The sequence below is a fragment of the Sapajus apella genome, unplaced genomic scaffold, assembly GCF_009761245.1.
Source record: "Sapajus apella isolate SASKATOON/1434 unplaced genomic scaffold, GSC_monkey_1.0 scaffold15, whole genome shotgun sequence".
NCBI lineage: Eukaryota > Metazoa > Chordata > Mammalia > Primates > Cebidae > Sapajus > Sapajus apella.
Window position 1 is genome coordinate 18,904,546 of NW_022436955.1, and position 25,774 is coordinate 18,930,319.

General features: G+C 46.0%; 2 protein-coding genes across 3 annotated transcripts in view; one reads left to right on the forward strand and one right to left on the reverse strand.

Annotated features, from left to right (window-relative positions):
* The window catches only part of TMEM231 (transmembrane protein 231), a 45,480-nt gene extending 41,781 nt beyond the window's left edge, over positions 1-3,699 (reverse strand). The window contains exons 1-2 of one of the 2 annotated variants that reach the window (XM_032284480.1): positions 2,180-3,699; positions 1,913-2,082 (exon numbers count right to left, since the gene is read on the reverse strand). In XM_032284480.1, the coding sequence (XP_032140371.1) occupies positions 1,913-2,082; positions 2,180-2,318 (309 nt within the window). In that variant the 5' untranslated portion in view covers positions 2,319-3,699. The remainder of the gene's footprint in view (positions 1-1,912; positions 2,083-2,179) is intronic. The other variant, XM_032284479.1, reaches the window with a different exon arrangement.
* A 7,148-nt stretch (positions 3,700-10,847) lies between these two features.
* Positions 10,848-22,499, forward strand: GABARAPL2 (GABA type A receptor associated protein like 2). Its single transcript, XM_032284488.1, has 4 exons — positions 10,848-11,015; positions 11,351-11,406; positions 12,536-12,708; positions 21,895-22,499. Exons 1-4 carry the CDS (start codon positions 10,982-10,984, stop codon positions 21,983-21,985), a joined length of 354 nt encoding a protein of 117 aa, XP_032140379.1. The 5' UTR covers positions 10,848-10,981; the 3' UTR covers positions 21,986-22,499.
* Positions 22,500-25,774: the final 3,275 nt, after the last annotated feature.

Genomic DNA, 25,774 nt, shown 5'->3' on the forward strand with positions numbered 1-25,774 from the left:
AAAATGTGGGGTTCTGCTACGTTGCCTATGCTGGCCTTGAATTCCTGGGCTCAAGCAATCCTCCTGCCTTGCCCTTCCTAAATGCTAGGATGACAGGTGTGAGCTATCATATCTAGGTGCAACTATTTTTTTGTCATTTACTCAATCATTTAGAAATGTATCTCCAGGTCTTGAGATGACATTTGCATTGGCAACTCTCAACTTCTCAGTTTTAGGCATTCGCTATTGAGTCCCCACAAGGAAAGATGATTTAGCTTCTTCTCTCCCTCCACTCCTCCCACCATCCCCTGTCATATACTCAATACCTTTCTCATTACCCCCAGTAGAGCTAAAATCTCTTTTGGTCAGTCAACATTCAGTGTTCATATAATTAAGACTATATAAATCCTATTCACAACTCTGGTGACTTTTTGTTATCAGTTTTCCTTACTTTTCATTTCTCTGCAGTTATTATTTGCTTAGTTTTCTATGTACTTATACAATTTCATCAAAGAGCTGCTGTTCCAGTTCCTCACAATTTCACATTTAAAAGCATAAGATCTAGTCAAAACCTTGTTCGTTGAAATATTGCCCCTAGGCTGGGCATGGTGGCGCACACAGGTAATCCCAGCACTTTGGGAGGCTGAGGTAGGTAGATCACCTGAGGTCAGTAGTTTGAAGCCAGCCTGGCCAGCATGGTGAAACCCCTTTTCTACAAAAAATCCAAAAAATTAGCTGGACACAGTGGCACACGACTGTAATCCCAGCTACTCGGGAGGCTGAGGCAGGAGAATTGCTTGAATCCAGGAGGCGGAGGTTGCAGTGAGCGGAGATCATGCCACTACACTTCAGCCTTGGCGACAGAGCAATATTCTGTCTCAAAAAAATATATATATATATTGTCCCTAATAGTGAAAAAGTCAAAGTAAGCCAAATATCCAGCAACAGGGAACTGGTTAAATACAGTACTGCAGTTTCATGATGCGAAATACTTTGGAGACCTCAAAAAGAATAAGGCTGATTAATAAGTATTGATATATATATATATATATATATATATATATATATATATATATATAACTAAGCCTTCAATTTCTATTATGTCTACCTGGAACTCTGTAATACCCAGCTATACACGTTTGGCTTGTAGGCCGATCAGTCATCTTAGAGATGTCTGAAGAGATTCAGCTTTGAAAGAAGGAAAACCAGAAGTTTCATACTTCTAAAGGAAAATGTTTTCAGAAAATCAGTGAAAAGGAATGATTATAAATGAAGCATTTCTTTATAATCTCTCAAAGCAAATACTAAATTACAGTTTCCTCTGAGTACTGATGAAAAAAGTTTTAAAATAAATAAATAAATTACAGACAGTAAGACGTTTCAATTTCATCCCGGACAGCTGCAGGACGGCGCAGTCTCCAAGGGGACAAGCCCAGGGGGCGTGACTCGAGCCAGAGCTCGTTTTGGAAGGCCGCTTAACCAATAAGCTCCTTGGTTTCCAGTGCTCAGCATAAAAATGCCGCCCTTTCCGTTCCTACAGTGCTGTGATGCAAACGCCGGGACAGTTTTGCGTTACCTACAATAACAGCGCGCGGCCTTCAAGGCTCCTAAAAGGACTTTCACAAACACATTCCATCAGGCCAGGACTGCAGGTGTGACGGGGACAGAGGCAGGCTGCCCCCAGGCCTCTGGACACTGTGTCAGGGCGCACACGCCGACAGCGTGGCTTTCCGGGGGCCGGGGACGTCTGGGAGAAGCTGACTGAAACAGAAGATCGATTCCCTACGCCCTAGGAGATGAAACGTCCCACCTCTGAGGGTTCGCGAGTCCTTAGGATCCAAGCTGGGCTCCCCAGGGCCGGGGCCGCTAGCTCCACATCCCCGTTCCCACCCCATCCCCCTCTCTGCCACAGGCCCAGGCGAGAACCACGCACCGAAACAAACGGGACGCGCAGGCGATCCCCCTGCAGCCGGTTGAAGGCGGGGAACGTGCTCCAGGCGAGGAACCCGCCGCTCTCAGGTCCCAGCAGCGCCACGAGCAGCACCTGGTGCTGGAAGCGCACGGTCGGCTGCTCCTCATAGCTGCTCCGCTTCAGCCAAAACCCTGAGTTAAAGAGGGCGGTGAGGAGGCAGTCAGGGAGGCCGGCCCCGGCCGAGCGCACCCGGGGAGCCGCGTGGTACAACGGCCGGGGCAGGCTCACCGTGGCTCCGGAAGGCCACCAGCAGCGGCGGGATGTACGTGAGCACCGCGGCCAGCAGCAGGAACAGCGCGGCTTTGGAGCAGAGTCCAGCGCGGTAGCTGCGCTCTACCGGGTGAGAGAAGAGCTCGTACAGCGCCATGAGCTCCGCGCCCTGGCACGCCGCGAACCAGGTGACCAAGTTTGGCTTCTCCTGGTTGCCATCGCCTCGGTCTCACGGCAACCGAAGGCGCCCGGAAAGGAGCCAATAGCAAGGACGCACGGAAAGAAACCCGTGACGGGGGCGGGGTTAGCAGGGGCGGTGGCCGCCCAGGAGACGGTCGGCCCATTTTTGGCGCTGAGTGCTTTTGCGTTACGGCTGGGCGGCGATAGCATGTTTCGTGGACCAGAGTCGTGTCTGTTGTCTGTGTTAATTTTTGTGTAAAATAAGATGCCCATAAAAGTTGACTTGAACACTGTGGAGGAAAAGATAAATATTAAATTTTAACTCAATTGAACATGGACAAAACGGTCACCAAGTCCCGTACAGGTTTTGTGAGCCCCTTGAGGTGTTCATCCAGCGAAGTTTCGGAGAAATCTCTATTTCAATCTATTCCTCTAGGTTAGTTATTGAAAAACAATCGCAGAAACAAGATCTTTTAATGTTCCCTGAGATAAGTGGTGAAGGACCCTCGTGACTGGGCCTCATGCCAAACAACTTGTTACCAAAAGAGCTAGGGTCTCAGACCACGCCAGAGCTTTATGAGACCTCTCCTTGTCTGCAGGAACGTTGCTTCCCAGTCTGGAGGTGAATCCTGCATAGTCTCGTGTGTGTAATGTCCGACTGGAGCCCAGGCTGTTGCTTCCCAGCCTGGTGGTAAGTCCTCCCTAGTCTGGTGAGTGTAAATATGTATATGTCTTTTTCCTTCTCCCCTTCCCATTGCAATTTGCTTATTATATCAATCTGCTTAGTATATTAATTTGCTTATTTTATCTGCATTGCCATTTACGTGGGATAAAGCTTGTTTACACTTAAAGGTATTGTGTGTGTGCGCCTTTTCTTCTCCCCTCGAGTGTTTCCTGCACAGAACAAACATCTGCTTTTGTGTTATCTGTTAACCCCCAGTGTGGTTCCTACTGAAGTCCATCCAGGTACAAACCTGGCCGCGGTCCTGGACCTGGTCCTGGGCTAAGACCAAAGCCAGGTGCCTTTACCCCCAAATTTTCTGTTGCTTCCACTATGCTCCAATGCAAGACAGACACGGAAACACAAATCCCCTGGCTCTTCGAGGGACAGAGTGGAATTACTACAAAGCTCTGATGCACTTCGTTAACCTTGTGTTGGGTACAAGCTCAGCCATGAGTTTTACAGGAAGCTATGGTCCTCCCTAAAGATCACTGGTTTATTGCTTAATTGAATGCTTACATCCCTTCACTGTCCCCAACCAATATTTCGAACATGGTAGAAGGACTTTTTTTTTTTTTTTTTAATCTATGGTCCACAGCCAAGTTCTTCATCAAATGGCCCTGAATGGCTGGGCATGGTGGCTAACACCTGTAATCCCAGCACTTTGGGAGGCCGAGGTGAATGGGTCACCTGAGATTTGGAGTTCGAGACCAGCCTGGCCAACATGGTGGAACCTCATCTCTACTAAAAATACAAAAATTAGCTGACCATGATGGCAGATGCCTGTAATCCCAGCTACTCTGGAGGCTGAGGTGGGAGAATCACTTGAACCCAGGAGGCAGTGGCTACAGTAAGCTGAGATGGTGCCACTGCACTCCTGCCTGGGTGACAGAGCAAGACTTGGTCTCAAAACAGAAAAACAAAAAACAATAAGGGTTTGATAGAATGTTAGGAATAATTAAATAAAAAAAAAAGAAGAAAAAAAACCAAAGCTATAAGGGATTCTGGGGTTCAGTGTTTTATCATGCAAACAAAGCCTCCAGGCTTCAAAGAGAACAGACTGTAAATGTTTCTTATCAGACTTAAAGAGTCTATTCTGTTACTATCAGCCTTACTGTCTCTCTGTTGATGTTAATATTGGTCAGCTGGGTCTGAATTCCAAAAAGAGGAGGGTATAATGAGGCATGTCTGACTCTCCCCTTCTGGTCATGGCCAGAGCTAGCTTTTCAGGTTAACTTTGGAATACCCTTGTCTGAGAGAAGGGTTCCATTGAGATGGTTGGGGGCTTAGAATTTTTTTCTTTTTTGAGACAGAGACTGAGTCTTGCTCTGTCACCAAGCTGGAGTGCAGTGGCACGAACTCGGCTCACTGCAACCTCTGCCTCCTGGGTTCAAGTAATTCTCCAGCCTCAGCCTCCTGAGTAGCTGGGGCTACAAGCATGCACTACTATGCCCAGCTAATTTTTGTATTTTTAGTAGAGACGGGGTTTCACCATGTTAGCATGGTCTCTATCTCTTGACCTCATGATCCACCTACCTCTGCCTCCTAAAGTGCTGGAATTACAGGCATAAGCCACCGCGCCTGGCCTGGGAGCTTAGAATTTTATTTTTGGTTTACAGTACACCAGGATAGGGTCATTGAGTGAGGGGTGAGGAAAAACAGAAGTCAGGGAGACCAATCAAGAGGTTGTTGAGGCCAGGTGTGGTGGCTCAGCTTAGCATTTTGGTCAGAGGTGTTTGAACCAGAGAGACTCCCTTATTGAATGGGGGCTGGGTAAAATAAGGCTGGGACCTACTGGGCTGTCTTCCCAGGAGATTAGGCATTCCTGGTCATAGTATGAGCTACGAGGATGACATAAGATACAGGTCACAGAGACCCTGTGGATAAAACAGGATGTGGTTAAAAAGAAGCCAGCAAGGCCGGGCGCAGTGCCTCACACCTGTAATCCCCGCATTTTGGGAGGCTGAAGTGGGCAGATCACCTGAGGTCAATAGTTCGAGACCAGCTTGGCCAACATGGTAAAACCATGTCACCAGTAAAAATACAAAAAAATTTAGCTAGGTGTGGTAGTGGGCACCTGTAATCCCAGCTGCTTGGGAAGCTGAGGCAGGAGAATTGCTTGAACCTGGGAGATGGAGGTTGCAGTAAGCCAAGACTGTGCCATTGAACTCCAGCCTGGGTGACAAGAATGAAACTCTGCCTTCAAAGAAAAAAGCCAGCCAAAAGCCACCAAAACCAATGTGGCCTTGAATGTGAACTTTGGTCATCCTCACTGCTCATCATATGCTCATTGTAATGCATTAGCACGCTAAAAGAAACTCACACTAGTGCCATGACAGTTTACAAATGCCATGGCAATGTCCTGAAGTTACCCTATCTAGTCTATAAAAGGGAGAGACCCTCAGTTCTGGGGAAATCTCTGCCCTTTTCCTGGAAAACTCATGAATAATTTAACCCTTGTTTAGCATATGGATCAAGATAAATTTATTCAGTTGAGTAGCCCATACTGCTGCTCTGCCTATGGAGTAGCTATTTTTTTACTCTATCGACTTGCCCCAAATTCTTTTTTGCGTGAGATCCAGAACCCCTTTCTGGTAACACTTTGGGAGGCCAACACATGAGGACTGCTTGAGCCCAGGAATTAGAGGTTGCAGTAAGCTGCGACTGCAGCTTGGGTGACAGAGCAAGACTCTGTCTGAAGAAAGAAAAAAAAAAAGTCCTGGAAGGATCACACTGCAGTGTCAGGAGATAATGTGAGGTTTGTGCTGAGCGGAGTCCAGTAGTTGCTGCCACTACTTTGAGAGCAACCTCGAAGTGGCTTTTAGATGAAGAGAACAGCTGACATCCTAACAACACAGACTAATAGCGAGGTCAAGACTGCCCATTTGGGAAAACTGTCCCAGGGTCCAAGGTGGCAATGTCATCAGCCATAAAATGCTTTTGAAATAGTGGGTTCAGTACTACTGGTTCTTGATTAAAAGCTTTTCTGGAAAGGCAATGTAGGTTTTTTTTTTTTAATTATTATTTTGTTTTTTTGAGACAAGGTCTCTCTCCGTCTACTTCCTGGGCTCAAGTACTCCTCCCACCTCAAGTACTCCTGAATAGCTGGAGCTACAGGCATGTGCCACTATGCCTGGCTAATCTTTTTTTATAGATGGCGTTTCACTTGTCGCCCAGGCTGGAGTGCAATGGCGTGATTTCACCTCACCGCAACCTCCGCCTCCCAGGTTCAAGCGATTCTCCTGCCTCAGCCTTCCGAGTAGCTGGGACTATAGGCGCGTGCTACAACGCCTAGCTTATTTTTGTATTTTTAGTAGAGACGAGGTTTCACATGTTAGCCACGATGGTCATGATCTGACCTCATGATCAGCCTGCCTTGGCCCCCCAAAGTGCTGGGATTACAGGCGTGAGCCACTGTACCCAGCTGTGCCCGGCTAATCAAAAAAAATTTGGGGTGGCCGGGTGCTGTGGCTCATGCCTGTAATCCCAGCACTTTGGGAGGCCAAGGCGGGTGGATCACGAGGGTCAGGAGTTCAAGATCAGCCTGGCCAAGATGGTGAAATCCCGTCTCTACTAAAAAAAATTTCCAAAAATTGGCCAGGCATGGTGGCAGGCACCTGTAGTCCCAGCTACTTGGGAGGCTGAGGCAGGAGAATCGCTTCAACCCGGGTGGCAGAGGTTGCAGTAAGCCAAGATCATGCCACTGCACTCCACCCTGGGTGACAGAGTGAGATTCCGTCTCAAAAAGAAAAAATTTTTTTTTTGGCTGAGGCAGGACAATTGCTTGAACCTGGGTGGTGGAGGTTGCAGTGAGCCAAGATAATGCCACTGCACTCTAGCCTAGGTGACTCTATCTAAAAAAAAAAAAAAAATTTTAAGAGACAAGGTCTTGCCAAGTTGCCCAGGCTGGTCTCCAACTCCTGGGCTCAAGTATCCTCCACCTTGACCCCCAAAGTGCTGTGATTACAGGAGTGAACCACTGCACCTGTCCCCAACTGCACATTTTAATTATGTTCCTTTCTCCTTTATAGAAGCTCCTATTCAGGGTCTCTTGAATTAGGTTAGAACTTCTGAATATTTGCCTCGAAGCTTTCCAACATTTTATTTACTTATCTATACTACTTTCCTGTTTCCTCTTCCAACTCCATACTTTGTTTTTATCTGGAAAGGAAAAAGTTTACCCACTGAAAAATGTATACCCTTCTCTCTATATCAGAAGACACATTCTCCATGAAGTCTTCCTTGCTAATTTTCACTTGGCTTTGTGCTGACCCCCATTGCCCCGGCAATGCCTCAGTATCCATGTTCACATACCTCTCCAACATTTGAAATTCACTCTCTGTGTTTTATAGATCTGTTAATGTGTAATTACATTGCATAGATTCATTATCCTATTTCTCCTGCTGACTTACCTCCTCAACTAGCCACCTGCTCAAGGAAGGCGTCCATTGTCCTTAGAACACTCCATAGCTAAATACAATGACCCAATGTGTAAAGAAGGTGATATGTAACATCAAGGCGGATGAGATACGGCAATTAGAAGGGTGAACTGGGAAAAGACACCAAGAAAGTAGGTAAGGATGGAAGACCAAAATGCATTGCACAACATCGAGACCATCAGGAGACACGTCTGTGAGTTGGTGAGCAGTGAAACTTTCCCCTGAGAAGTGTTCTCAGCTCTTTAACATACAAGGCAATATACATGTATCTTGGACTAGGATACAATGACCAGCTCTGTAAAGGAAAGCAGCGGTGTTGAGTCCAATTTCTAACTCCTCCACTGGTTCAATGAGATGATGAACCACCATCTTCATTCTTCAGTGTTTAATTCTAATTTGTAGATAGGTATTTTCATTTATAAACTCACTGTCTACCTACTTTTACCCACATCAATAGCTTTAAATATTTCTCTCTCAATTTGAGACTCATAGCACCATCTACCAACTCTACATTTTTGCTTGGATATGTCTCTTGGACATTTCACTTTTAATATCTCTAAAACCAAACTCTTGTTTTATATTCCCCAAGCTGGCTCCACCCTATTTCAGTAAATGGCATTTCCATCCTTCCAGAAACCTTGATTTTGATTTGTCCCTCATTATCTTACATCCAATCTATCAGCAAATGTTACCAGTTCTACCTTCAAAATATACCCAGAATACAACTGCTTCTGTCAACCCCAGCTTGGCCTAAGCCAACATCACCTTTCACCAGGATGATGAATAGCCTCTCAATTATTTCCCTGCGTCTACCCTCAGCCCCTACAATATACTAAGCTAGCCTTTTAAAAAGGAAAGTCAGACTGTGCTGCATCTCTGCTTAAAACCCTATACTTGGCAGGGCACGGTGGCTCATGCCTGTAATCCCAGCACTTGGGGAGGTTGGAGCAGGCCAATCACGAGGTCAAGAGATTGAGACCACCCTGGCCAAGATGGTGAAACCCCGTCTCTACCAAAAATACAAAAATTAGGTTGGACACAGTGGCTCACGCCTGTAATCCCAGCACATTGGGAGGCCGGGGCAGGCAGATCACTGGGAGGTCCACACCAGCCTGACCAACATAGAGAAACCCCATCTCTACTAAAAATAAAAGATAGCTAGGCATGGTGGCGCATGCCTGTAATCCCAGCTACTCGGGAGGCTGAGGCAGGAGAATCGCTTAAACCTAGGAGGTGGAGGTTGCGGTGAGCCGAGACAGCGCCACTGCACTCCAGCCTGGGCAACAAGAGTGAAAGTCTGTCTGAAAAATGAAACAAAACAAAATAAAAATACAATCATTACTTGGGTGTGGTGTTACATACCTGTAATCCCAACCAGTCAGGAGGCTGAGGCAGGACAATTGCTTGAACCCAGGAGGCAGAGGTTGCAGTGAGCTGAGATCAAGCCACTGAACTCTAGCCTGGGTGACAAAGGGAGACTCCGTCTCAAAAAAGACCAAAACAAAAACAAAACCAACCAACAAACAAAAAAACCCGAAACCCAACCAATCAACCAACCGAACAAAAACCAAACAAACAGATGCAGTGGCTCACGCCCAGCACTCTGGGACTTTGGGAGGTTGAGGCAGGCAAATCACTTACTTGAGGTACGAAGTTCGAGACCAGCCTCTTCAACATGGCAAAACCCCAGCTCTACCAAAAATACAAAAATTAGCTGGGATGGGTCGCGCATGCCTGTTGCCCCAGCTACTTGGGAGGCTGAGGCAGGAGAGTCACTTCAACCCGGGAGGCAGAGTTGCAGTGAGTTGAGATTACACCACTGCACTCCAGCCTGGACAACAGATTGAGAGCCTGTCTCAAAAAACAAAAACAAAGACAAAGGAACAAACAAAAAACCTATTCTGGTTGGTCAGGCACACAGTCTTAAAATAACAAAAATACTTTTAGAATGAAGCTCGATCCCACAGCATCAATCAGGAATTTCCAGTGTAGGAAATGATGAACTAGCACGTTCAAACATACAGGCTTTACAGGTGCATCAGAATCACAAGCATGTGGCGGGGTTCGTATGCCCAAATTAAGTGAATATTCTTGCTACGTGCTCAGCAGCTTATAAACAGATGGTGACCTAGACCAGACTGCCTTGATGACTCTGCTTGGAAGAAAGGCATTACATCACTGGCTGGAGAACCTCAAGGCATATGTCTGGGCAGGTGACACATACAGCTCAGGCTGTGATTGCTAAACCACTCCCACAGCCAAACAAGGAAACCCATCTCATGACCAGCTCTCAGGGGAATTCTCCGAGCCTGACAGTCATCTCTAACTCCTCTGCCAGTTAAGGTTAAAGGGTCTGTGATCAGTGATGTTATACTCTTCAAATGTGCATTTGCTTCTCTGTTTTTGAGACAGAGTCTTCTTCCCACCCAGTCTGGAGTGCAGTGGGCCATCTCGGCTCACTGCAACCTCTGCTCCCCAGGTTCAAACGATTCTCCTGCCTCAGGCTCCTAAGGAGGTGTGACTACAGGTGTGCGCCACCATGCCTGGCTAATTTTTGTATTTTTAGTAGAAACGGGGTTTTACCGTGTTGGCCAGTCTGGTCTCGAACTCCTGACCTCAGGGGATCCTCCCGCCTCGGCCTCCCAAAGTGTTGGGATTACTGGCGGGAGCCACCACGTCCTACCTCGAATGTGCATTTGTGATACCTTTTCGTAAATGTTGATTCAAATAGATTCACGAATAAAGAAAGAAAATGGGATTTGTTTAAATTCAGTTTCTAGGTCCAAGGCAACCTATTACCGCTGTCCCTAATACTGGACGTCCAGGCTGTCCTCAGTGCCGCTTCCTACACAGTGTCCTCAAACACCACCCCTCCCATACTGTGACCCCACCCTGTCACCACTCCGAGCAATACCCCCCAAACTGTCAACGCCCCAAACAGCTCCCTTGTCATCGCCAAGCACTAGAGACCTCCCCTTATGTCATTCTTACTCCCAAAGACCGTTTTTGTCACCAATTCCCCATTCAGACTTCCCCTATGAACCGCTCTAAGAGCCCTCAACTATCAGCCACACCCCCAAAGAGCCCTCAGAGCCCTACACTATCAGCCAGACGCTTCCCGCCAGAAACACTCCCGAGACCCCACTCCTGTCACCAGTTCCCCGAACATTCCTTCCTGGGGTCGCCGATATTGCTCACAGACGCCCCCGTAACCAACTTCACTGCCTCCGCAGCCTAGTAGCCCCCAGACCGAGCCCTCCGCGGCCTCGTCCCTTTACGTGCGGCCCCGCCCCTTGGCATGGCGTCCTGGCCAGTGGCGCCGGAAGCCCCGCCCCTGACCGGTTGCTAGGCTCCGGCAGCCGGAAGTCCCGCCTGCCGTGTAGTCGCCTCCGTCGCTGCTGCCGCCGCCGTCGTTGTTGTGGTCGGTACGCTGAGTTCCGCGGCTCCGAGAGCCGGTTCCGTCCCCTCCCCGCCGCCGCCATGAAGTGGATGTTCAAGGAGGACCACTCTTTGGGTAAGCACTTGGCCATCGGACCGGCCGCAGGGGGCCGCGACGGCGGGTGGGCCCCCTCCCCCACTCGGGCGGCCCTGGGCCGGGTGAAGCAGGACATATGCTGCGCGCCGGGCTTGAGTCGCCAAGGCTCCGGTGCCACAAGCAGTCGTCCCTCGACCCCGCGTCACCCTCCGCGGACGCCCCGGGGAGCTAGGGGACAGGACCGCGGCCGTGGTGACGCCGGAACGAGCGCCTGGGCTGTGCGCAAGGCGCAGGAGGAGGAGGGCCGAGGGCCGAGGGCCGAGAACCGACCTGTGGGCAGGCGCGGCCGTCAGCCCTGTTTGTTTTCCCCACAGAACACAGATGCGTGGAGTCCGCGAAGATCCGAGCGAAATATCCCGACCGGGTTCCGGTGAGTTTTGGACTCTCCGTCCCCTCACCTCGCTGTCACCTCTATCGTCTGGGACCCGTGATAGGCCCTAGGCCATTCAACAGTTGACAAGTTGAGGTTCCGTTCCCAGTTTTAGTAGCGGACGGGCCAGACTGGGATGAGGCCGCCCGGGGCCGGGGCGTGAGGGGCTCGGGCTGGTGCTGTTCAGGGTGCCTCAGTGCTGAATCTCCGGATCTAGGCCAGCGAGCTGTCTGCAGCCTCAGGGCTCCCTGGCCAATTATGTAAGGAACGATGTTCTAGGACAGGGCAACAGGTCACTGCCACTTTTGGGAATGGTGGTGGAGGGAGACTGTCACTTTGGTCTTGGAAGTGGTACTTGAGTCTCAGGACCTTCACCTTTTACTTGGAGCCTCCATCTTTACCCAACTTGTAGCTCCGTTGCCTCACCTTGACCCTGTCATCCTTGCCTGACCAAAATTATGTGAGAAGCCACTGAAAACCCCTTCTGTCATGTTTTCTTCCTAGTCAGTAGTAAATATGATGTTATATTTTTTCCATGTTTGGGGAGATAGTTTTGTAATCCTTATTAATTTTTAATGGTCATTAAGGCCTGTTATTGTAGCTCTTTGCTTGTGAATAATTCCGTTGGGGGAAGGAGTAGGAGGGACGGATTTGAAACTTGTTCAGAGAGGAGCAACAGGCCAAATGAAGAGCTTGGTTCTTGGCTGGCTGAAATTCCAGGCATTCCCATTAGTCCATCTGTTCTTGTCTCCTGTGTTCCTTGGGAACACAGTAGTGTTTCCTGTAGTGTGAAGGGGATCCATTCTGGGGTCCTGGAGTAATGGGCTATGGATGAAGCCGTCTCCACATATTATTAGGTCTGCCCAGATAAAATGTGGAAAAGCTTAGTAGTAAGGGCTGCATTTCTCTTACATAACTGACCACAGAAAAGCACTTACTGTTTCCCTATAACCCATTTATATCAATTCTTAACCTCCAGAGCATGTGGTTATTAAGGCAAAGAAAAATTTTCTCCTGCTATGCAGTTTCCCACCCACCTCCTTGCCCACACTCTGTTCCTCAGCTCCTCAGCCATGAGGCCAGAGCCTGGCTTTAGAAACCCAGTCCTGATCTCTCTTTACTTTCCCAGGTGATTGTGGAAAAGGTCTCAGGCTCTCAGATTGTTGACATTGACAAACGGAAGTACTTGGTTCCATCTGATATCACTGTGGCTCAGTTCATGTGGATCATCAGGAAAAGGATCCAGCTTCCTTCTGAAAAGGCGATCTTCCTGTTTGTGGATAAGACAGTCCCACAGTCCAGGTGAGAGGTATTTACTAGATGGGACCTCTGGTATTAGACATCTGGTTGGCTGCTTAGAGAACTCAAAAACTTTGGAAGTCTGAAAACTCTTAGGGGTCCTGACTAGAAATTTGGATTTTTGTGCTCCCTGACATCAGGGGCTCCAGGAAAATAACGGCTGCAACACATAAGAGTGCATTTTAGATTCAGAAAATAGAACAAGGCCTGGACTTCTAAAAAAGTGGTGAAACTCAGCCTAAGACCTCCAAGAATCTTTTAAAACAGTTGAAGACTATTTAGGCTTAAGTCATACGTAGAACTGAGGCCTGAAATGAGGTTTTCTTCCCTGAAGGCAGTCCGTCCACTCTCCTCCACTGGGAGCCTGTGGGCCCTGCTGAGGCTTACTCAGTTAATCATCCAGTTTGCGTCCTCCCAAACTTTGCCAGCTCTTTGCCATTGTAAGAGTCTATAGCTGCCTGATCCTCAAGTCTGACAAAATGATTGTGGCACAGTAAAGGGCTCTGAAGTTTCTTTACAGACTTAAACCTTCCTTGGTAGCACCTGCTTTGACTGTCAGACTATGGTGCTGCCTGGAAGCAGTCTTTGGGAGTGTTACTTACGGCCTGAATGTAGGCAGGGGCATTAGAATTTCCATTTTCTGTGTATTTGACAGCCCAGCTTTAGTCCCCTCTAGAAAGAGGAAAATGGACAGGGTCCATCTAAGCCCCTGGTCAGTCCTTTCCTGTTACTGAGTGGGTAGTTCTAGGCCCTGATCCAGATTCTGGCCCTCACCTCTCCTCTGAGTGTGAGTTCCTGGCCACATCTTACCTTAGTGACCCAAACTAGGTTTCATTTACCACCCGCAGAAGTAGTACTTCTAAAAGTGAAGGCTTCCAGAAGCCCTGGGAACTAGCCCAATGTTGCCCAGATAGGTTCCTGTTGAAAATCCTTTAAGACTTCCTAAGAGGCCTGTGCCAAATTCCAGACTTTATTTCTGTTAAAGGTGGAAAGCTCTGGCTATTTTTTGGTCTTATTTCCTGTTTCCCAGTCTCTACCACCTCCACTTCCTGGTGTCTGGTAGAAAGGCAGGGGAGAAATGGAAGCTCCTTCCCTAAGGCCAGTGTCCAACCTGAGGAGATAGCCCAGGGCCTGCCCACTGGACGCCATTGGTCTGCTGCAGCTGTAGCTCTGGAAGCTGTGGTGTTGCTTAAGGTGATTTTGTCATCCATGGTGCTCTCCCAACCTTCCTTCCCAGGCCTCAGGGCTGTGTCTTCATCAGAGGAGGAAGCCTTGGGCATCCATGGTTACCCTGGGCTTTCCTTAAGGTGACTGGGGAGGTAATCTTTTATACCATCTGCAATTTCTGCAGAGCCTTGGTGGCCCTGTTTTCTCTTCTTCCCGGAGGTGGTGGCTTAGTGGAAGTAAGTGACTAGGACCTATGGCATTGAGTTTATTTTCTTCAATTCTGATTCTCTGGTTCTTCTCAAAGAAAATGAAGCAGGCTTCTGGAGACCTTATGATTACTCTGATGGCTCCACAGTAATCTAGCAATTAAAATGACTACAGTCTTATCAACTGCCCCCTCCCCCATTTTCCCTGAGATATAAATAGAATTGGAAATTAAAAATGATTTTTCAGGGCAGCAGAGACTGTTTCAAGGCCATTTTCTTTTTTTTTTTTTTTTTTTTCAAGGCCATTTTCTCTCCAAGTCCCATTTGCTTTCCAGTGTGGTGAGAACCCTAAAGCAGATTACACTAGTAACTCTAGTCAGGATTTTAGGTCGGAGTAACCAGAAATCCACATCCTGACACTTCAGGATTTAGAGTCACCTGCCAGGGCCCTTTTGCCCAGTCTTTCAGCTCTTTTGGCCCCAGTTAATGACTTGTCACCCTACACTTAATGCAACTGTTCATTTTGGGGTTTTATTCTCAAAAGCCTTTTTTTTTTTTTTCCGAGACGGAGTCTCACTGTCGCCCAGGTTGGAGTGCAGTGGTGCAATCTCAGCTCACTGCAACCTGTGCTTTCTAGGTTCAAATGATCCTCCCACCTCAGCCTCCCTAATAGCTGGGACCACAGGTGTGTGCCACCACACCCAGCAAAAAATACAAATTTGTGTCTAAACAAAGGAGGCCATGTGACATCATTGGGCTTTATGCAAATGTAAATCACTCCAAAGCAGCATAAACAAAAGTACCACAGGATCCTTCCTAAAGCTGGCTGTAACTCCCCTTCACCATCTCTTCCCCAAGACAATTTAGTCGCCTCTTCAGACTCAGGTCTTTCCAGTCTCCTTAGGGAAACATGGAGCCTCCCTTAACCTTCATGCAGTGCTTGCTGGTTTCAAAGAGTGGCTGGGGAAATTAGAGAAAGGACGAATTCAAGCCTTCAGAAGCCTCCCTCTCTGGTGACTGGTCTGCATGAAGATCAATTATGTCTGAGGCTGAAGGGGAGTAACTTCTCATTTATTTCTGCCTTTCAGTGGAAAACAGGCAGTCACTATGTAAAGTGTCATGATTTCTTTTTCTTTCTTTTTTAAAATAATTTACAAAAAAATTTTTTTTTTTTAATTTAAAGATGGGGTTTCACCATGTTGGTCAGGCTGGGCTTGAACTCCCGACCTCAAGTGATCCGCCTGCCTCGGCCTCCCAGAGTGCTGGGATTAGAGGCATGAGCCACCACGCCTGGCCCAAGTGTCATGATTTTTATTGAGAGTTATTACTATTAAATATTAATTCTTTAAATAGAGACATAGGCAAGTCCCTAAGTTTTACTTCCTAAATTCTAAGTTCTTGTTTCTTTTAAAAAAGGGGGAATCACAGTGGCCTTTTCCCATTTAGCACTGGAAAGCTGAATTGTCTGCATAGGTGCCTGCATCAAGAATCAGGCCCAAACCGGAAGGGGAACCATGCCTTTGTGCAGACAGAACTTTAGAAACAACATCAGTGTACAAGTTTCCTAGTCATGGCCTTAGAGAGGAACTTGGACCTGGAATTGTATAGTCTTTGGTCTTTGTTGGTTTGGAACCTAGATAAGAGTCTTCTTAATCCCCTGTTTAAAATAGAAACAGGAGTATATCATTAAATAAAAGATCTCTAAGATACTGTTTTTTGTTGTTGAGACAAGGCCTTGCTCTGTCACCCTGGCTGGAGTGCAGTGGCGCAGTCAGAGCTCACTGCAACCTCGAACTCCTGGGCTTGAGCAATTCTTCCACCTCACCAGGGTGGTCTCAAACTCCTGGCTATGAGTGACCTCCTGCCTTGGCCTCCCAGAGTGCTGGGATTATGGGTATTAGCCACCATGCTTGGCTGGGTATTATAATTTGAGATTGGGACACCTGTGCTGTTTAACAATCTGGTGTTTACTTGCTTCTTGATCTTAAAGAGATCTTAAGTAAGAGGAAGTTGTGATGTCTTAGAAATGGAAAGTGGTTTTCAGGGCAACAGAGACTGCTTCAAGGCCATTTTCTCTCCGAGTCCCATTTGCCTTTCCATTCTGCTGAGAATCCACCCTAAGGCAGATTATACTAGTAACCCAAGTCAGGATTTTAGGACAGAGTAACCAGAAATCCAAGTCCTGACCCTTCAGGCCCCAATTAATGACTTCTTACCCCACATTTATTCATCCTTTATTTAGAAATGTGCTTAAAGCACTTTGATCATTTCTGGGTAAATACCACTTTAAGGACAGGACATATAATATTTTTTTTTTTTTTGAGACGGAGTTTTGCTCTTTTTATCGAGGCAGGAGTGCAGTGGCGCGATCTCGGCTCACCTCAACCTCCGACTCCCAGGTTCAAGTGATTTTCCTGCCTCAGCCTCCTGAAGAGCTGGTATTACTAGCTCCGGCCACCATGCCTGGCTAATTTAAAAAATATTTTTGGTAGAGATGGGGTTTCACCATGTTGGCCAGGCTGGTCTTGAACTCCTGACCTCAGGTGATCCACCCGCCTTGGCCTCCTGAAGTGTTGGGATTACAGGCGTGAGCCACCGGACCTGGCCTAGTTGTTCCTTTTGATCAGATTTTTCTGATACAAACAGATCCTGTCCTAGGCCGGATGTGGTGGCTCACGCCTGTAATCCCAGCACTTTAGGAGGCCAAGGTCAGCGGATTACCTAAGGTCAGCCTGGTCAACATGGTGAAACCCCATCTCTACTAAAAATACAAAAAAAAATTAGCCAGGTGTGGTGGTGGGTGCCTGTAATCCCAGCTACTCAGGAGGTTGAGGCAGGAGAGTCGTTTAACCTGGGAGGCAGAGGTTGCGGTGAGCCAAGATCCCACCACTGCACTCCAGCCTGGGTGACAAGAGCGAAAGCCCGTCTCAAAACCAAAACAAAACAAAAAAAGAAACAACAACCAGTGGTTAGTCTTTATAGAATCTTGGGGAGGGCCAAGGCCTTATTAAAGTGTGAAGCCAGTGCCTCTGCAGAATTCACAGTAGTGGTCATTGTCCTTCCACCTCCTGTCACCCATCCTTTCCTGCTGGAAAAGAGATTATCCAAGGTCCAGTGGAATCACATGGGCTCCAAAGCAGATGGGTGGCCAAGTGTGCTCATGAGTCCAGCCAATTCATGAGTCATTGTAGATCCCACAGCCTCCATGACCTGCCCTTGGTTGGGGCGAAGGCAGGTTCTCTAGGGATTGGGCATTCACAGTTTTAAGTCAGCTGCTGCCAATGCATAGACTGTTGGGTAGCATAAAACTTGAGTCACATGGCCATTCCTGGATGTGGGTCCTGCTGCAGCTTTCCTTTTATTGCATAGTTTCTCCACTGTAGAAGAGGTTTTATCTGGATCTATGTGAGTCTCTAATAGAGGGGTGGGAGAGAGAGCTTTAGGGGGCAATTTAAGTTCATTTTCACATAGTACTTCCAGGTCCCATTTCACCTTAGATTAGCTCCATGGCTTGAATCTACCATTGGCTTTACCCATTTGTTTCCTCGTCAGACTCAGAGCTTAGAAGGTGGCAGTGCCTCTGTATGCAGAGCAGCATCTTTGTCAGATGAATGCATGTGATACTTGATGCCACGGCGTTAGGGACTGGAAGCCATCTTCAGACATTTTCTGCAGCCACCTCCTAGCACCTTAGGCAGCAAGCCTTGGGCTGCAGTGCTGCTTGCGAGTTGTCAGGATTAGAGCTGCCTCGTGCTTCAGGATCCTCAGGCATCCTAGCAGTGGCCCGCTCAGTGCTCTGTAAGGCCTCCAAATTCTGAGGGGGACATTTATCTTCTTAGAAGTTTATGGATGTGTCCCAAACGGACACACCAGCCTTCTGCTGATAGACTGCCTGCTAGCAAGGGTCACATTTTGTCTCCTTGCACTTCCATTTGAATATCCTTTTAATGGGACTTTAAAAAAATGAGTTTTTTCTTTTAATTCTATTTGTAGCCCAGCTCATTTTGGGCTGCAGGCCAAGTTATTCTGACTCTGCATGTATGCAGCCAAATCCCATAAGTGCTGTTTTCAAATCAGTCTTGTTTCATGGCACGCATTGAAACCTCAAAATTAGGTGCATGTTTAGCATTGAGCATTGTCAGTTATCAAGTTCCTTGCCCAAGGGGTATCCTGACTAAAAGGACACAGTGCTACTGCCAACTAAGTTTTCACATGAGGCCGTGTGTCAGAAAAGGAGAAATGCTGGTCCTTAAGCACAAACCATCTAGTTGTCAAATTAGAAGATCTGAAGGAGACAGCCCTAAGACCTTGCTACTCAGCATGTGATGCAGAGACTGGCAGCAATCGCCTTACCTGAGAGCGTGATATTCAGATGATTGGTACCAATATTTGTATGAGAAGCACTGTTCTAACAAAGATCTCTGCAGGAAGGTACAAGGACTCTAATGTTAGGTCATCAGAACAGATCTAGCTGTCTAGTCACTTGGCAGCAGCAAAGCTTGGTGGTCTCCTAGTTTTGTGACCTGGAGTGAATGATTTAGATTCTCTGTGCCTCAGTTTTCTTACCTATGAACTATGGATTATGGTAGTACCTACCTCATAAGATTGTTTTGAGGATAAAGAGTTAATACATGTGATGTCCTTAGAACAGTGTTTTTACTATTAACTTCTGTAGCTACTAGGGCACTGCTTAAACAAATTGATGAACCCAAGTTTTACTTAAAAGGCAGTGGAATCTAAAGCCAGAAAGGAATGAAAGCCGCATGATTGTGGGCTTCCTATCCTGCCAAGAGTCAGGGCTCTGAGCCTCAGGACTTGCCTTCAACAGTAGTGGTCCGGGGTGAGCAGCTAGTATTTATGAAGCTCCTCAAATGTTTCTGAAGTAGCAGCGGGATTTAGAATCATTGTACTAAGGCTCCTAACTTGCTAGGCAAAGAGCAGAACTTAGTCTGTTTAGAACCAAACTTGACAAAGGCACTGTGGGGTGGCTGTCTTTGAATTGCACTCAGTGTCTTCTGCTGCATCTAAACCCATCTGGTAATGGCAGTGGGGAGATGTTATGACAGTTGTCATCAAGGTCACCCTGGACACTTGGACAAATGGGGTAAAGAGAGTTGTGGCAGTAGCTGTAGTTGTTCTCCCATGAGCCTCATTCGGAGGAGTCTCAGAGAAAAGTGGGCATTCCCAACCACCAGGGTAAAAATCTTGGGAAACTCAGCTACATGTTCAAGCTCTTCTAGTTTCTGGCTTGTCACTCTACTTCCTGATCACATGGCTCTTAAAGATGACTCCTCCTTCCCCGCCCTCCCCCCCCAAAAGGTCAAGCATCTCCCTTCTCAACCTGGCTGCACATGGAATCATCTTAGGCATTTAAAAACATACTGATGAGGCCAGGCGTGGTGGCTCACTTGAGGTCAGGAGTTCAAGACCAGCCTGGCCAACATAGTGAAACCCCACTTCTACTACTTAGGAAAAAAAAAATACAAAAAAAAAATTAGCCAGATGTGGTGACATGCACCTGTAATCCCAGCTACTTGGGAGGCTGAGACATGAGATTCGCTTGTACCTGGAAGGTGGAGGTTGCAGTGAGCCTAGATCCTGCCACTGCACTCCAGCCTGGACGATAGAGCAAGACTCTATCTCAACAAAACAAAACATACTGATGATTTCATTAGTGTGTGGTAGGGCTTGGGCATGGAGATGTTTTTAAAGCTCTCTAGTGTGAGATCCTGATATGCAGCCAAGGCTGAGACCCATGGCTATGGACTATAGGTGTTGTTCCTCCCTCTACCCACTGCCTCCTAAGTCCTGTTCTGGGGCAGTGCTGTCAGTAGAAATGGATGCAAGCCACATATGTAATTTAAGAATTTTCTAGTAGCCACATTAAAAAAAAATAAAAACAGGTGTGGTGGCTCACGCCTGTAATCCCAGCACTTTAGGAGGCTCAGGATGGTGGATCACGAGGTCAGGAGATCGAGACCATCCTGGCCAACATGGTGAAACCATCTCTCCTAAAATACAAAAAAAAAAAAAAATTAGCTGGGCGTAGTGGCACACGCCTGTAGTCCCAGCAACTGGGGAGGCTGAGGCAGGAGAATTGCTTGAACCCGGGAGGCGGAGGTTGCAGTGAGCTGAGATTGTTACCACTGCACTGCAGCCTGGTGACAGACCAAGACACTGTCTCTAAATAAATAAATAAATAAATAAAAACAGTTGAAATTAATTTTCATATTTTATTTGACCCAGTGTATCCATACTTTTAATCATTTCACCATGTAATCAAAATTGAGCTATTTAGCAGCATTTTCATAGTAAGTCTGAAATCTTGTTTGTTTTACACTGCACATCCCCATTCAGATGAGCCACATTTTCAACTGCTGAATGTAAGCTAGTGGCTACTGTGTTGTAGCAGTGATAGCGGACATTTCAGTCATAGCAGAAATTTCTTTTCTTTTTTTTGAGATGGGGGTTTTACCATGTTGGCCAGGCTGGTCTCCAACTCCTGACCTCTAGTGATCCACCCACTTTGGCCTCCCAAAGTGCTGGGATTACAGGCATGAGCCACCACACCCAGCTTTTTTTTCTTTTTTTATTTTTCATAGCAGAAATTTCTATTGAACAGTTCTGTTCCAGGAGTCCTTACTTTACAAATTCCAGGCTAAGAGATCCTCACAGGGAGCACCGTTTTTATTGTACAAGATGCTGATGACAGGTTGTTTCGTATTCATGATCAGCCCTCCCCCACATTGTTACTTAATAATTCTCATCTACCCACACAGCCATCGGAGCTAAGCTTGCAAATGGAGCAGGAAGAATAGGAAAAAAACTCAAAACCTCCCACTTCATAAATGTGTTCATCGTGTTTACATGGAGGTCCTATTCATTCCTTGAGGAACAAAGCAGCAGAGGGAGAGGTCATTGGTTTCCCAGGTTGAGGCCTTGGACTCCTCATCTTTCCCACTGGCCCTTGGTTTATGAGTCCCCATTTTAAGTATCTATTGTGACTTACCTATATGGGCTAGTGACCTCCAGTGACTCAGACTGAGGATTTTACCACTGTTTCTGGTTGACTTCTCCACTCATGGTCTTAGCACAATTTGCACCTCCTCTCATCTGAGAGTACAGTCACAGGGTAGAGCTTGCATAGGGCTTCCAGGTGTTACTAGTCTTACTCTGGTGCAAGTCCAACTCAGTTTTATGGCACAGATTTAGATTAGGTCTCCTCCACTGCACAGTCTGTTTTACAGCTTAGGGGAAGCCAGCTTTCCTACCCACACGTTTAGTTTGAAGAGTGTCTATTTTTGGAGGGTTCTTTGGGAGGTTGGGGAGGCTTCTTAGATACATTTAGAGCTTTTTGCATTAAGTGTGAGGAAAATAAATTCTCTTTATGTTGATATATATTTCTGGGGGCACAGCTTCCACAAGAATGAACCCAAATGATTCTTCCTTGCTAGAGTCCTTTACCCACACAGAGGTGAGCCATTCAGGTTCTTTGTTTTGCTTAGTTTCTTCTCTAATCCTTGGCATTTAAAGGCATTCATGTGTTAACCAACCAGCTAAAGTCCCCTGAAGGAGCCAGCGTCTTTAAAGGATTTACTTGGGAGGATGTCAGATGGCTCTGCCTTCTGCAGACCTCATTTATTTTAATCTTTTAATGGCTCCTTTCTCTTTCTTTAAAATGGGATTATAAGCACACAGCAGGTACTGACACCTGAAGTATTTTTACTTCCTAAATTCCTATCCTCAGGAGATCCTTTTTCTCTTGAAACCTGGACTCCCATCATTTTCAATGATGTTTTTGTTTTTCTCTTTCAAGCCTAACTATGGGACAGCTTTACGAGAAGGAAAAAGATGAAGATGGATTCTTGTATGTGGCCTACAGCGGAGAGAACACTTTTGGCTTCTGAGGGCCATTGCTGGGCTAGGTGCACCGTTAATGCTTGTGTATCTTGTAAATAGCCGGCCATTTTCAGTTATTATCCCAGAACCTCTTCACATAGACCTATTAGTGCATTTGTAACTGGATTTATTTCTTAATATATTGGAAGGTTTTTGTTTCTTTAGACTAGTAAATTATCATACAGAGTTTTATTTTGTGTTTTTCTTTTTGTGCATTGTCCTCATGGCTATATTTTCCAGGAAACTTGCCCTTCTGGAAATCATATTTAATGATATTTCCATATCAAAGTGAGGTAGGTGCGGTATTAAAGTGAAAGAGCAGGTGATGCAGTTATTCTGGATTATGTTCGAGGAGTTAGATGGCTAAGTATTAAAATTATCCAAATTAAATCCTTAGCAATCAGAACACTTGCTTCACTAGAATTTGCCAACTGCCAATCATGTTGGATTGAGCTAATCTGTTCCTCTTTCTGAAACTATTAAGGTAAATAATTAACAATAAAAATTCCTCTTATAAAGGCATTGCACTGTGATCATGTCCTTTGTTCACCTGCATTTGGATGGGTCAGAGAAGTCGCTCCTACATCTGCCAGGCCAGGAAGAGGGCTTGTGGAGGTCATGGCTGTACATCCTGGGACAGGAAGCCGTGGCCAGGGTCATAAGGAAAGACATTGTTTTGAATAACTAATATGTTCACATTGTTGAGATGCCAGGACAATACAAAAAGGTATATACTGAGAAGGCTTGCTCCCACCAGTTTTCTAACCACTTCTGCACTTTATGGGAAATTACTTTAACTGGCTTCTTGTTTCTTTTCAATATTTTAAAAGTAAATAAGATAATTTAAAGGACAGTATAGTAGCATAGTAAAAAAGATAATTAATTGTGAATTTATATGCTTATTTTCTTCTTTTTTTTTTTTTGACAGTTTTGTTCTTGTACCCAGGCTAGAGTGCAATGGTGCAATCTCAGTTCACTGCAGCCTTCACCTCCCGGGTTCAAGTGATTCTCCAGCCTTGCCTCCTGAGTAGCTGGGATTACTGGCGCCTGCCACCACACCCAGCCAATTTTATATTTTTAGTAGAAACGAGGTCTCAACATGTTGGCCAAGCTGGTCTCGAACTGCTGACCTCAGGTGATCCGCCCGCCTTAGCCTCCCAAAGTGCTGGGATTACAGGCGTGAGGCACCGCACCCAGCCCTTTTTCTTATGCAAAGAAAACACACTTCTATGTACATTGCTTTTTTTTCATTTAACATTATACTGTAGTGATCTTTCCATATCGCTTCTGTACATCCTTTTAATGTACCTGCATTCTTATGGTACTGCTTTCTATTCCCTTCTTCCTAAAAATCAAGATTAGATGTATCTAGGCCCGTGAGTTTAATTTCTCACACAGTATAGATGTGTGGGCTTGCTTGGACACAAATACATCTGAGAGGAAATGCCTATTTACTTTCTTAAATCTTCCACAGACATACCGTGTTGGTGGCTAGAGAGCACTACACAGACAAGAATAAAGAAACCGGGTATGACCCAGCAGTCTAAGAACATGTAATTAAAATGACTCACATTTTCTATTGGGGAATAAACAAAGATTTTCAGCTTTATCTTTACCAAATTATATGAGCAGCACATCCAAGCTCTGTACTGATGTCACCCTCTCATTTGGGATCAGAGGAAACATTCTAAATTTGTCATAAGCATCTTGTGGGTCTTTACCAAACTGGAGCCAATAAAATCTGTTTGTCTTTGCTGATAGATTCATACTAAAAGCAGTTAGAAACTGACCTCAGAGTGAGCAAGATAAAGGGAAACCAAGCTATGTGTTACTAAGGAATCTTGTTTGCAATGACATACTCCCAATTCAAACTGGCCTTAGCATTAAAAAGGCAGATTATTATTTTCCATGTCAGAGGGATGGTTCACTGGCTTGAGGTGTAGCTAGAACCTGGGATCAAATGATAACATCACAACTCCATCTCTTGGTTTTGTTTTTCTCTCCCTGTGATGGCAAAGATGGCCTCATCTTTGGAGTTGCTTAGCAACTCTAGTGGAAGGAAGAACATCTTTTGAGAGGACTAACAGAAGTCCCTGGGAGGTCTCTGGCCCTGCTTGGACTACCAAACAGCCCTGCTTGGGGCAGAGACTAGTGAATCTCTGCTTAACCATATGAACAGAAATAGGATTTTACGGAAAGGGTGGAGGGGTGGCTTCCCCAACGGCATTTTATTTTTTTCTGTTTCACAACCACAAACCCACAAGTGGAACTGAGAAGAAATAGCTTAAGAGAAGAAAATCAAAAGGCAACTACAGCTGAAGGAAATTGTGTTTTCTTTTCTTTTTGAGATGGAGTTTTGCGGTTGTAGGCCGGGCTAGAGTGCAATGGCATGATCTTGGCTTACTGCAACCTCTGCCTCCTGGATTCCAGGAATTCCACTTCAGCCTCCCGAGTAGCTGAAATCACGAGTGCCCACCACCATGCCTGGCTAAATTTTGTATTTTTAGTAGAGACAGGGTTTCACCATGTTGGCCAGGCTGATCTCAGGTGATCCACCTGCCTCGGCCTCCCAAAGTGCTGGGATTACAGGCGTGAACCACTGCATCTAGCCGTGTTTTTCTTTTAAGTAATTTATAGTTAGCACTTACTAAGCACCCTCTGGATACCAGATGGTCTACATACATTATCACAATCTTCAGAAAGCCCCCCTAAGATAGGTAGTAAAGTTTCCACAGCCACACAACTACCAAGTGGCAGAACTGAGACAGCAAGTGAAATTGAAGAATGATATGGTTGGAAATGTCAAATCATTTCATGATTTTTTTTTTTTCTATTTATAATGTGCCTGGGAGGACTCTGGCCTTGCTTGGCCTACCAAATAGCCCCAGTTGGAGCAGGGACTGGTAGGAGGGAATGGTGAACCTCTTCTTAACCATGTAAATGTAGGATTATACAGAATCCTACAGAATAGGGTTAACCATGCTGCATACTGGGGCACAAATATGAAAAAGTGCTATCCTGTCCTCCAGGGGGTTTCCGTCTGGCGGTAAGCCAACATGTAAAGAATAATTACAAAGCAATGTTGTAAGTGCTGTAGCAGAAGTACTGGAACAGAGGAGGGCGTAGCTGTCATCTACAAAACAAACCACTGAAGAAAGCCTTATTTGGAATATCAGTCAATAAAATTGGGTTTGTCAATTTTGCCCTTGAAATAGAAAAACATCTAAGTGAAGATTTTAAAATTAAAAAAAAAAAACAAAAAAAAAAACGGCTGGTCGTGGTGGCCCACACCTGTAATCCCAGCAGTTTGGGAGGCCGAGGCAGGCGGGTTGCTTGAGGCCAGGGGTTCGAGACAAGCTTGGCCAACATGGCGAAACCCCGTCTCTACTAAAAACAAAAATAGTCAGGTGTGGTGGCGGGCACCTGTAATTCCAGCTACTCAGGAGGCTGAGGCAGCAGAATTGCTTGAACCTGGGAGGTGGAGGTTGCAGTGAGCTGAAATCACGCCATTGCACTCCAGCCTGGGTGGCAAAGCGAAACTCTGTCTCCAAAAAAAAAGAAAAAGTATATACTCTCCACCAAGCCCTACTCCTCACAGACGCTAGACTTCTAAAATTGTACAGATGAATTTTATCAAACTAAGGAACGCTTTTCTTAAACTGTTTTAGAGATTAGAAAAGGACTAATTATATTCATTTTGAGACTTATAAAATCACAATGTTAAAATCTTACAAAGATATGGTATAAGGGAAAAAGTTATAGCTTGGTCTTATTTATCAACATAGAAAAATCATATA

Coding starts and splice junctions, on each gene's coding strand:
- GABARAPL2 (XM_032284488.1), top strand. CDS start 10,982: ATGAAGTGGATGTTCAAGGAGGACCACTCTTTGG. Junction 11,016..11,350: donor CAAGGAGGACCACTCTTTGG/GTAAGCACTTGG, acceptor TTTTCCCCACAG/AACACAGATGCGTGGAGTCC. Junction 12,709..21,894: donor AAGACAGTCCCACAGTCCAG/GTGAGAGGTATT, acceptor TTCTCTTTCAAG/CCTAACTATGGGACAGCTTT.